General features: G+C 39.0%; 1 protein-coding gene and 2 long non-coding RNA genes across 7 annotated transcripts in view; 2 read left to right on the forward strand and 1 right to left on the reverse strand.

Moving 5' to 3' along the window:
* Positions 1 to 12,424, reverse strand: LOC125183402 (uncharacterized). The gene is made up of 4 exons (XR_007165353.2): positions 12,389 to 12,424; positions 4,878 to 5,048; positions 1,295 to 1,379; positions 1 to 176 (listed from the first exon to the last, which is right to left on the reverse strand). It is a non-coding gene; the product is annotated as an uncharacterized lncRNA (long non-coding RNA).
* The window catches only part of PRKG1 (protein kinase cGMP-dependent 1), a 466,622-nt gene that overhangs the window by 252,448 nt on the left and 201,277 nt on the right, over positions 1 to 12,897 (forward strand). For all 5 annotated transcript variants that reach the window (XM_048069304.2, XM_013171986.3, XM_048069303.2 and 2 more), the window contains one exon: positions 7,239 to 7,344. In XM_048069304.2, the coding sequence (XP_047925261.1) occupies positions 7,239 to 7,344 (106 nt within the window). The remainder of the gene's footprint in view (positions 1 to 7,238; positions 7,345 to 12,897) is intronic.
* LOC125183403 (uncharacterized) overlaps positions 7,496 to 12,897 on the forward strand; it is an 18,605-nt gene continuing 13,203 nt past the window's right edge. The window contains exon 1 of the long non-coding RNA XR_010832945.1: positions 7,496 to 12,804. This is a non-coding gene — a long non-coding RNA (uncharacterized lncRNA). The remainder of the gene's footprint in view (positions 12,805 to 12,897) is intronic.

Below are 12,897 nucleotides of genomic sequence, written 5' to 3' on the forward strand. Positions count from 1 at the left end.
TTTTTTTTTAAACTGCCCCACTTTATGGGCACATGGATATAAACTGTGCTAGGAGAAAAAGCATTAAAATGTTTACCTTTGCCTGAATGCTGCATCTTTCATTGTCCAAATATAAAATTACTCTATTTGCGCAGTATGGGGTGGCAAAATACCACTGTGGAGTTCAGTGAAGGGACCTGTTGAGAAAGCAGACAGGATTGGGATGAACTCATCATTGTACCGGTGCCATTGTTGCTAGAAACTTGAAGCACGAATGTCTGAGAGTAGAGAAATTTGTTATTGCTCCAGCTGTTGAATACATCCCCTCTGCGTCGCTCTGTGCCATATCCCGAAATGGAGTCTGCTGGGGCTTCATTCATGATTCATGATGTGTCTGGAGGGGTAGAATAATTCAATATGCTCCTTCTGTTTAGTTAAATGTACATGTGCTTTTCATCATTATTTTATAAGATGCATGCTACAAAATACAAGTAACTGGAAATGACTGTTCTTGCTGAAGCTTAATTTTCACAATAATCCCACAAAACTGAACAGAAGTAAGAGGATGGTTATGTTAAGAAATTTTACTTATCATTGCTGGCAGAAAGACCCTATTTCTTTGCCTGAGGCTTTCCTGGGCAAAGAAACAGCGATTTGAATAAAAGAGCTTAAAAGCAAACGTGAGGTGATGAATTCTGCCTATGGTGCCAGGCAATAAAATGTCCATGGTCCCATTATGCAGTCAGCACATGCTTTAGCCAAGGATGATTTGCTCAGTGATCCTGAAAAACTTTGGAAGGCTTCAAGGGAGCATGTAAAAATTTGGGAAAATGCTAAAAGATTGCAGGGCTTTGAGTATCTCCCTCCATTTTGAAATAATGCACCTATCTGTGCAGTGTACTTGATGTAGCTGTGATTTTAATGCTTTAAAACATATTTAAATGTCATACGGATAAAGGTTTGCTCCACTGGCCACAGTTTAACGGGCAGTGTGTGATGGACCTCGCTTTGCAGAAAAACAGCCCATTTAAAGTCTTTGTTGGGAAGATCATTTTCCAACAGTGCTCCCCAAAATGTTGATTTATGTTCTTGTGCATCTTAGCAGCTGCACCAGAAGGACTTCCCACATGTATTAACATATGATATAAATGATCGTATAGCACGTATAACATCAAGAATACTTATGTTACTGTTTTGTAAATATTTTTTCAATTAAACTTTCCTGTCACACACACACCCCGTTTCACTGCCTTTGCACATGATGCAGTGAGAAAAGGAGTAGCTCATGTCTGAGCCTGAAGTTCATGATTTTCACCTGCTGGCTCCGCAAGAATAAACGAATAGAGAAGCAAAACTCTTTCCTTCTGCAGGCTGGGGAAACAAGCAGCTTAAGGAACACCCTGTAAAGCGAGAAAATGATGTCACAGAAGGGTTCAGTAATGCATCATCCCTATTTGTTAGTACTTTATCTAAAGAAAGTCTGAATTGTTTCTTTAAGGTTTATGGAGATAGGTATTCTACCCATTCCGATACCACAATAATATCATGTAACTACTACCAGTATGTAGATTGAAGACCAGATAGACAAAAGTTGCCATTTAAAACAAGGTGCTACAGTTTTGGAAGGAGAAATACCACCATCAAACATCTTTCGGAGTGCATCTCTCTGCTGGCAGTGCCCGAGGCATCAGGGTGGTGAAATCACATGGGCTGGTGGGAAGCTCTACAGGGTCAGCCCAATGCTGGCTACAGCCTAAAAGTTGGCTTTGGTTTGTACTCGGTGGCTGCTGGTAATGTTTGGGCTCCTCTGGATTCTAGCATGCTACCTCTTTCCAATGAATTTCATGTCTTAAAATAACAGGTTGCACAAAAATGTCCTAACGAGGTGCCTTGCTCTGAAACCTTTCCCTGCCTTGCTGGAGGGAGACAATCCAAGAGCATCCAAGCTGCTGAATCCTTCAGGCTCCTGCTTGGTAATGAAGTATATGTACTTCTGGAGGCGTGGAGAGTAACTCAGTGTTGTGGTTTAACCCGGCTGGCAGCTAAACACCCCACAGCCGTTCGCTCACCCTCCCCCCTCCCTCTCTGGGATGGGGGAGAGAAACGGGAAAGTGAAGCCGGTGAGTTGAGATAGAGACAGTTTATTAAGACAGGAATATAATAATAACAATAATAATAATAATAGTGATAATGATAATAGTATTAACAATAATAATGTGTAAGAAAACAAGTGATGCACAATGCAATTGCTCACCACCCGCTGACCGATGCCCAGCCTATCCCCGAGCAGCCGGCCCCCCACCCCGGCCAGCCACCCCTATATATTGTTTAGCATGACGTCAGATGGTATGGAATACCCCTTTGGCCAGTTTGGGTCAGCTGTCCTGGGTCTGTCCCCTCCCAGCTCCTGCTGCACCCCCAGCCTGCTCGCTGGCAGGACAGAGCGAGAAGCCGAAAAGTCCTTGGCCTGGTGTAAGCACTGCTCTGCAACAATTAAAACATCAGCATGTTATCAGCGCTCTTCTCATCCTAATCCAAAACATAGCACCCTACCAGCTACTATGAGGGAAAATTAACTCTGTCCTAACTGGAACCAGGACACTCAGAAAACACAGCGCACTTTCCAAGCAGAGAAAATGGCATTATGTTGCCTTGCTTTCTGCTCTGGCCTGCTGCAGAGACCTTCCAGCCAAAGAGCCAGCTAGCGAAGCCAGCACAGCCAGGGCACCAGGAGGTGCCCCAGCTCTTGGCTGTGCTGGGGAGTCTCAAATGAAATAACAAGTACTCACCATATTGACCACTTTAAATGTAAACTTGAATATTGATTTTTTTTTCCTTGTCCTGTTTTGACCTGCGAAATTTCAAAAAATATGCTGTGGCACTCACTGTTCATTCCTGTTTATCCAAGAGCATTTTGCAACAGTACAAACCAGTACAAACCTGGGCTTGGTTTCACTCCGTGCAATGCAATGCCTTCACCTGGAGTTTCAGATTCAACATGAGCTGTTTCTCAAAGGAAATCTTGACAGAAAGCTTAAGAAATTGTGCCTTTGCTGAGGTTAATTTAAGAATTCTGTTCTTGTACTGCATTTTTCTAATTATCTAGAGCCTTTGTTAGGAGCTTGCACTGTATTGTCCTTTTGCTGGGATTGCTCATCTCTAACATGCAATCAAAATATTCAGAAATTACTGCAGACTGCTAGGCATCATCTAATACCCTCATTTATAGAACTGTGGCTCCTAAAAATGCAGTGATGATACCATGTAATCAATAATTTAGAGGTCCCAGTAATACTTATGTCAGCACTCCTGATCAACGATATCATGGAAAACAAATACCCGTTTCCTCACGTTTTAAGTGTGCTCTGGGAATCAAAGAGCTCATCTCCTTGTTCTGGGCATCCCTGTTTTCATCCTTGCCTCTTCACATTTGTCACAATATTTATTTTACAATATGCTCAAGGTTAGGAACATGAATATTGCAGCTTTGCTACTTTCTTTTGGTGCCAGCTGAACTCTTAGTGGCTTCTAGGATGATCAATGATTGCATTATGTGCTGTTATAAAGATAAAACTAAACCCCAGCTATAACATTTTAGTATGAAAAAATATGAAAGAACCAATAAACTTTAATTGTAGTGTAACTCCATTTAGCTCCTCTGATTGCAGTATAATATTTTATATTATTGAGTAGGCTTATGAAGCCCCTGTTACAGACAAATGTACACACATCTGTTTTCAGTGTGTTATTTATCACATTCCCTTATGTTTTTTATTCTTACAGTCAGAGAATAAGATACTCTCCTGAAATCACTCTTCACAGAAAGTTTTCCCATCAGTGTACAAAACGTGCTCTTTGCAGAGGGATGGATACAGAAATCCCTGCATCACCTCTCTCATTATCTTTTATAACTCAGTTACTCACTTCAGAATTGACTTCATGGTATACATCCCATGTACATAACTTTCATCACAGGGCACTCCTAAATCTCTCTCTTTGAAGTTGTTAATATCCACAAATTTTACAGAACTCGTACTGCTCGTGCAGTAACCCTCTAACACATTTACAGAGGATTTTAAGCATAATAGGAGATGATGCTCACACCTGATTATAAGGGTCTTACTGACATTTGAAGCTCTACTGTGATTAGCCATTATTAAAACGTCTGTTTATCATCAGGCACGAGAAATGTGAATATAAAGCACCAGCAATGATTGTAATTAGTGGTACAGAAGTGCATTGTCTGCACTTACCTTTACCTGAGCTGCAATGGCCCTCGTTAGGGAGCTAGTACGCACCTGTATATGTAATAACAGTTATATAAAAGTATGTGTGTGTGTGTAAATATGCATAGTTATATGTATACAGTTATATACATACAAATATATATGTACATTTAAGTTGAGGGTATGAGGGACGTGACTTTTTTTAGACTCATTAAATAAACCTCTGGTCCTGTGCTGCCATGAGCCCTGCCAGCTGCAGAGATTTGTCTTACAGAACAATTTCTAACAGAAATAAATGGGTCCTTGTTTTGCTTGAGAGGTACTAAATTACATTTGCCATTTACCTAACTGCATTAAAAGACCGAGTACGAGTGTGCACAGCACATGCCGCGCAGCAGTGACTTTGTGGTCTTCGGGGATTGATATCAAAAAAGATGTAGTGCTTCATAAAGTGCCTGTGGATCAGAGGGGAATAAGTGAGCGTTGGCTGCTTATCTGGCTCCTTGGTACCAGTGTGGGCCTCAGAGATAGGTGGTATCTTTGCAGCTACATCTGAATCTATTGTGGGGAGGAAAATACACCGCGTGTGTTCATCGTTCTCGAAATGTATGAAATAGAAAGAAGAGTTAGCTGATTACCATCAGTCACAGATTTAAGGCAGTAATACCGTACCTCTTATAAACGAGTTTGACCAGCTGATCTCTGCCGAGGAGGGGAAGCTCTGCCTTTTGGAGGCTTTGCAGGTGGTACTCGCTCTGGAATTGTATGATGGACACCAACAGGAACTTGCTCCCAGGCGCCGATCGAACGCATCCGTTACAGACCAGCTGGTCAGAATTGGTACTGCAATGAAAATCCCATTTTTCAGAGTTACTTGTTTGCATAATATGATGAATATGTTAACACGAATATGTTGTGAAGCAGCATCAGGCAGAGTTATTTGTCGGAAGGATGACCTGCCTTTCAGAATTACAGGAGGCAATAGAAAGATGAAAATTCTGGTATTTGCTGTCTTCTGAGCTTGCTCAGCTAGTGGTGTCAGCTTAACAGTTATGCCTTTGCTATGAAGATTGTATGAAAACAGTATAAGCAAAATGTCTAATTTCTCACTAAAGAATGTCAGCACATGAAGAAATACCTATTTCTGATGAACTACTAAGACATGTTTATAGTACTTGTTTATGGTAGGGCACTGTGATGCCATTGGATATTTTAGTCCAAAATATAAACTGTATTTCATTCATTTTTGTCACAATCACTAATCTATTCCTTTAAATACTTAGTTATCAGTGTTTTTACCATTCATGACCAATCAAGTTGCCATTCTGCTTTATGTGACAATCATGCATTATACTGGATTAAAAATAACAAAACAAAACAAACAAAAAAAACTGAAATGGCCAGGCTAGTTACATTTCTTCACATCTGATGGAAAGCACCTACTTATATATTTTATACCTATATTTTCCTGCTCTCAGTGAATTTACTGAGATTGGCAGAGTTTTTGGTGACTTGATGTCAGCCCCCATCATCACCAGCAAATACAGCGGGAGCCTGTCCTTTTCAGTATCCCCTGCCACTCTGTTGAATAACATTTATTTCTTCCTCTAGAACAGAGCTCATCTAAAAACAGTTTAAATGCCAATTTTGTACAAGAGAGGAAAAAAAAAACTGAAAAATTGAGATCCCATTCATATTACTTGGCTCTTCCATTCTGAAGAGAGTGAAAGACTATATATATATATTTACAGAAATAACGCATACTATAGCTACAGATCATTCTTTCCAATTAATGTAATTATAAAATTAAAATCATTTCTCAGAAAGGAACCTCTGTCTTGAAAATTAGACTCGAAAAGCAGGTTTCCAGTGTTCTAATACATTCACTTAGTTCTGCAATGCAATTTTAGAAGAAAAATCGGAATTTACACTTTTAAGGTTTTACTTCCTGTTAATGTTGTTATGGAGAAAAACTCATTAACTAGAGTATTTGTGAACTAAAGGAATAACAAATAAAAGCAAAGTAGTTTCTTGGATTTTATTCATAAGACTATTTTTAAGTATTTTGTTGAAATGCTTTTTGCTTATTTCTTTTCCCTGTAGTGAAATGGGTTATGAGGATGAAATTTATTGCAATTACTCCTTGAAAAAAATACAAGTGCAGAGGTCTTCAGAGTAGTTTTGTTTACTTGAACTGTTTCTCTAAGGAGTAACTCTATTAGAAATACTGTGTATTAAAACATTTATAGTTAGCATAAATGTCTAAACTGCTTCCAAGATGAAAATTTGAACTATTTTGTGTTCTGTACATCCAATTCACATGATACTGTTTTTCTTGAACTTATTGCAATGTTAATGCCATGCTAATTTTAATATTTGGTTTTACAAGGGGACTCTTGCTTCTGAAATATATAGTGTAGTATATCACGCATGACATTGAAGTCTTGGAACTTATCAGAGATATGACTACCAAAGTTGGAAAAAAAATATTCAAACCTCCAAAATCAGTACACATACAATTATTAGGATATAACAGGATTCTCATGAAAACCTCTCAAGGTCAGTGAGAAATTTGTCATGTACAATGAGGGTAGGATGAAACATAATGAATTTTCCTGCCTCTGAAACATGATAATGCGCTACAAATTTCCCCAGATCACTCGTTGTTATTAGCCATGCATAGAAAATGATGTGTCCCAGGCAATGATGAATCCAGACCCTTATTTCTTGCCTGCTTTCAGCCTGCACTGACTTCTCCCCATTTCAGTGATACTATTGGTTTTAGGCAACCTTTCCAAAGCCCATGTGCTCTACAGATAAAAGTGAGGATTAAGTTAGATACATATTTTGCATCATTTCAATGCATGCATAGTCCATTGTCCAGTGGATGAGTTTTATGTTACTGATTTGAAGTATGTACCCATTTTCATGCTTTCCCATGAATTAATTTGTTTCGTCTGCAGTTCACAACAGGTTTTCAAATTTTGAAATTTTGCTAATCACATTTTTCCCCTTGTCTTGTTTTTTTTCCAGCTCTCGTAAATGTGAAACTTTGGGCTATTGATCGGCAATGTTTTCAAACAATAATGATGAGGACAGGCCTCATCAAGCATACTGAGTATATGGAATTTTTAAAAAGGTATGACACTTGTTTACTTTATAAGAAATACAGTGAAATTGCCGTCCTCATCTTTGACTTTTTGTGAATGCAGTATTTGATTTATGTTCTTTTCATCTCTTTTTATTTGCTGTTTAACCATCTGTAAGCAGTATCCTTCAGCCAAAGGGAGGGCGATCACCGAGAGGAGTTGTGCTGCTCTTTAGTTTCATTCCCATTGCAAGTCATTCATTTGCAGAGTCACGCAGCCTTCTTGTAAAAGAAAAAGCATTGCTATGAGTCATTCAAAGCTTACATTATTACAGAAAATACCCATCAAAATAAAAACCTCTCCAGGGAAACATCTGTTTTGCAAAATGTTGTAGAAGCAAGTCCATTCAAAGTGTATTTTTGTACTTCCAGAGGCAAAAGGCAAGTTTCTAGTGAAGAAAAAGCCACAGGTTTCTGTAAAATACGGGTTAGATGAGTAGCAAGAAAGGCATAAAGTCTTTCACTCCTTAAATTTGGCCTCAGTCTCACGAGTGTCATTCAGTTAGTGCCGCCATCCCAAACTATGACAAATCCTCCTTACCAAAGCAATGGCTAATATCCCAATAATTCAGGTCTGCCATAGCAGTGAAGAACTGGCTATGCTTCATGTCAGCAAAGTAATAGCAAATAGGAGCATAACATCACCGAATCCTAGAGAAAAAAATTGCCCAAGTCAGTGATGTTGAAAGTAATCTCATCGTTACTAAGTCATTACTGCAGTGGGTTTGTCCCAGATCAAAACGTTCCCGGCTGAATCATTTCCCTCCTGAGCTGAGGACCTCTCTGTGCAGAAGTGATGAGGGGTAACATACCAGAGAGGTGATTTCTTGTGCTGGTGGATGGGGACAGGCACAAAACCCTTCCGATTTGGGCTCCTTTTCCCCTACCCCTCTCCAGCAGTAGGCTGTGCTTGATTTCTCTCTTTTCTATTTTGGATTCAGCTAATTTTCAACACGGGGAAACATTTTAAAACTGACTGTGTAATTTCCAAAATAAGCTTCTTAATTTTTCCCAAACAGAGTTTTTCAGAGAAATTTGCTCTTCTAAGACCTAGAAGATTTTACAGTCTGCAAACTGAGTAATGATGCAGCCCTTGTAAAGGAATGTTTTTAACACTAATTCCATGCAGCTATGTCAAATGACAGATAACAAGTCTACCTAGCACGGACACACTTGATTTTTAGCTTTATTTACTTATTTATTTAGCTTATTTACTTCTGTTTGTGAACTTTTAATGTATTTTCAAACATAAGACTTATAAAAATAGAAGAACATGCACAGTACGTTCACTCGGGCTTTCAGTAACATAAACTCTAGGAGCAGCATGTATTCATTCAACCTAAAATTAGTTTTTCGTCAGTTACCACTGGAGGAAAAGGGAGGTAGTAAAAATAACATATAGATGCTAAAGAAACCCATGTGACACTTCTAGCTGGGGGTCACATAATTGGGCTGTCCTGCAGGGACCCGGGAGGGTGACCACAGTCACAGACCACAGATCTGCAGGCAAGGCTTCACAGATGATTTAAAAATAATAAAATGTTAGTAATAATAACAATGAAGTAATAAAGCTAAAATAATTGGCCAGGCAGCATGGCCTCTGATGAGGACAAGATGTTGCCCTAGAGAGGACCTGGAGCTCCATGGAGATGTTCTGCTGCTCAGAGATTACATGCAAGTGCAGTCATCAAAGTCTAGCTTTTTCCAGGTGTCCGTTTGTGGTTATTCACAAGCAAGCTCATGAGAGAAAACAAAACCTGTTGCTGTGTTGAAAGCATTTATAAAATCATGAATTAAAATGTTAACAAGCATTGGCCTTTTTTGTGTGCCGGTGAATGAAACCAAAAAATGAATATAAGATCAGTTCTGGGGGTTAGAGCCTCTGGCTCTCTTCCAAAGCAGAAGCTATGCACATATTAAGCTCTTAAGCTTTGAGCTTTAATAGAGATTTTCTAGAAGATTGTCAAGATTAATTTGGATGCAGGTTGCACAGAGCCTGCCCAGCTTTAATTTTAAAGCAAACAGTGTGAGTAAGAAACACAAGTGTTTTCTCACTGTATCAGAGCTTCTTGGTCACAGCCAACAACACAGTATGTTGAGAGCATATTAATGCTCATTAGAAAGACTAAAAGCAAGTATTTTTTCTTTAAATCTTGCTGTTTCAGTTTTGGAAAATATTTTTCATGTGCGACAAGTGCAGCATGGGGCAGACAGTTGCGTGGAGGTCATTATCAAATGATATTGTCTAGTTTTGCTCTGTGCATCAACAGCTATCTCAAGCTCAACATAAATCAATTTTTTTATTTCAATGAGGTATTAACTGCTCATTTTTAAGTGTGCTCCCCTTCTCAGTGTTGAAGGAAAAAAAATACACTAAATCTTGAAAACAAGGAGTATGTCAATTGTTGACCTTATTTGTTATATTTTTCCTTTCCAATATTAATAAGTGAATGAAAATGCTCATTAAGAAATTTAACAGAACAGAAACAAAGATGTAAGTGAAACCTGTTCACAAAAATGTCAGTCAGGTTAGAAAGCATTATTCTTTGCTCTCAATGCTCTAAAAAAGTTGCCCTTTATGATCTTTTCTTAGTCACAATAATGTAACCGTCATTCTCTTTAATAGAATGTTTTTACCTATGAACAAAATACAGTAGAAATGCAACTTTTGGGGTGAAATAAGAGCATTCATATCTTCTCATTCATCTTGCTGACAATAGGTGCAGTCTGAGCCCAGGTGTCACCAGGGCTCCACATAGTCATTGTACAAAATATTAGCTCGTTGGTCGGTATTTGTGGTCTTGCTGTGTTTTTCCTTAGAAGGAGCATACTGTTGAAATGAGTCAGCTATTATGTTCCTAATGTCACCCTTTTACCTCCAGAGAATGTGTACTAGTCCTTTCTTCTGAATGCTGTAGGAAGCCCATAAAAAGTACATTTCCGAGTTAAAAAATCCCAGTAAAGATACTGTGCCAGAAGGCTGTCTTCTTGATTGCTCCAAGGAGTAGTAGTACATAGTTCTCATGGTCTTATAAAAGTCAAGATGACTCTTTTAATTTATATAAATCAACTGCAATACACTGAAGCTAGGAGCAACTGAACATCTCTGTGTTCATAGTATTTATGAGGAACCAGTCTCTGTTTCCCTTTCTGTTGCTTATAAAGTCAATGGATGATCCTTGAAAGTGATCAGAAGATGGCCAAATTCCATAGCAGCACCTGCTTCAAATAAGGAATGGAAAATCCAGGCTATTTTTTGATCCCTGTGTATATGCTGAATACCAAATCGTAGCACTGATATCCTTTGAAGCACAGCTATGGCTCATTATGTAGCTAAATCAATGCTAGATTCAGCTAGTTCAAAGTGCAGCTAATGTGCAGGTAATGGTGAAGAGTTAAAATATAAATATAATCTAAAAACCTTCTGTAGAGTTAGTAACTCCTTATGGATGGAAATGCTGAACATTTAATCTTTAATCTTTACCCAACTTAGTGCTTACTGTATATTATTGAATATATCTGTCCTTATACAAGCAAGAAAAAGCATTGTCCTGCAATGCAGGTTACAGCTATGCTAAATCAACCGTACATCTCACTGAAATGTTCATTCATGCAAGGTTACAATGATTTTCTTCTCAAGCCTGTAATGAAAATAATTCCATTTAAGCAAGATAAGAATATTTCAGTTACGGAAACAACAATTTATAAAATAAATTTGTTTAGGAAATAAGATGGGGAAAAGATTTTCACTGTAGCAGGTGTAATCATTTCCTGCTAAATCATAAAAGTTTTAAGGAGGGGCACAAATATCCACTCTTCAAAAAGGCCAGAATGCCTAGTAAGAGTAAATTATGTATTTTTTATGACTTTCTAAATTTTCCATAAAAAAATGCCTCATGTTCCGTTCCACCATGTAAACTCTGATTCATCCAAGACCCTGGAACAGATCAGGAGAACAAGTGATGAATACTCTGTGTAGCCTCAGAGGAAGGATCTAACTTTAGAAGCGGAAACTTAAAGGAAATTAAGTGCATACACACGCACAACCTTGAATCTTATTAATAAAAACTCAGTAATGAGAAGAGAAAATCAAAGTATCTTGTTAGCCCAGGCCTTAAATTTTAACTTTACTGTAGTCCTGATGAAAAAATTCCCACTCTTCAGCTTTTAACATTTTGTTTTAGTGTTTTGGTTTGATCTCAAGTGTCGTCTACAGTTATATCCAGGGCCAAATTGGCTTAAGTAGGAAGTTTTGATCTGGCCAAGCATGGCAGAACAGAGCTGATTACGTCTAAGAAAGGGAACCTTTCTAATTTTATAGTCCTCATGGCTTATCTGCGTAGAGTATTAGGCTGGTAAATTTCATGTGTATAAACACGTAGTTAATTGTTGCAACATACTGAAATGCCAAAATTGGTCAGTGTGTGTAGAGTGATGATTTTAGAGAAGGTTTTGCATTTCATGCAAGTCATTTATCACTGAGAGGAAAGCAAATAGAAAAACATGTGAAGCTTTATTAAACGACCGTGTCTTTGACAGATTGCCTGCAGTTTCATGCAAAATGTTTCCCAAAGTGCATCTTAGGGTGAAATTATTCTGGATAGAAGTGGGAGTGAAATTAAAAGAGAGAGGAAAACAGAGGAGAAGCTTTTAAAAAAGAGAGTTGGAAATCGGTGGTGAGTTGGCGAAATATGTACACTGAGATAGTTCCAGATTACAAAATCTGAAAAATAGGCGTTGGCCTAACAAAGACAGCTTTTGTGGAGGTCTGGAACATAGATGAAGTAAACAGAGGGGATAGCAGGGAAAGAGGAAAAGGGAAGTTATCTCTAGAAGGTAAATTAATGCATGTATTCCTAATACAAAGGTTTATGGAAGAACAGATGTATGGCTTCAAACCAGAAGCCCATCTAAGACCAGCGTCCTTTCCATCCCAAGATGGTGTTCAAGGCTAAAATGGAGAGGCCCACCCCCTGGGATGGGTGTGCAGCTCAGGACTTTGAAGACCAAGCACGTCACTTTGAGTGGAGCTCACCTCCATAAGGTCTGCTAGGGTGCCCACATTTTCCAGGACAGTCCAAGGAGTATTCCTTGGAGGAACGAGCTGAATTGTTATGTCATGGCCGGGTTCCCTCTGACCTCAGAGGCAGCCCAGAAAGCAGAGTTATCCCACCTGGTGGTGCCCTGTTGCTGTCCAGGCTGACTGACACCGGTTCAGTCATGTGTTCGTGAACTGTGCTATCGAACAAGTGAAAAGTCACTGGTCACAGGAAGGCTTATGTCCAAGTTGTGATCTCCTGTATGGAGCCAGGAAGGCTGGAAACATACAGCACCTCCTGAGAGCCACTGGTGAAATGATAGGACTTGAATATCTGCTCACCTTCCTCTTCCTGTTCCATGCCCCAAACTGACCATAGTAAGATGCCCAGGAAAGAGTGAAAACAGAGTGAGGTAATTCATACGTAATTTGGCTGGTTTGCATCTGAGCTGGCTTTCTGACGCCTCTCTGTGGAAAGCTCTGAATCTTTTCTCACTTCTGAGGTC

This window comes from Anser cygnoides, chromosome 7, assembly GCF_040182565.1.
Source record: "Anser cygnoides isolate HZ-2024a breed goose chromosome 7, Taihu_goose_T2T_genome, whole genome shotgun sequence".
In the NCBI taxonomy this organism is placed as follows: domain Eukaryota; kingdom Metazoa; phylum Chordata; class Aves; order Anseriformes; family Anatidae; genus Anser; species Anser cygnoides.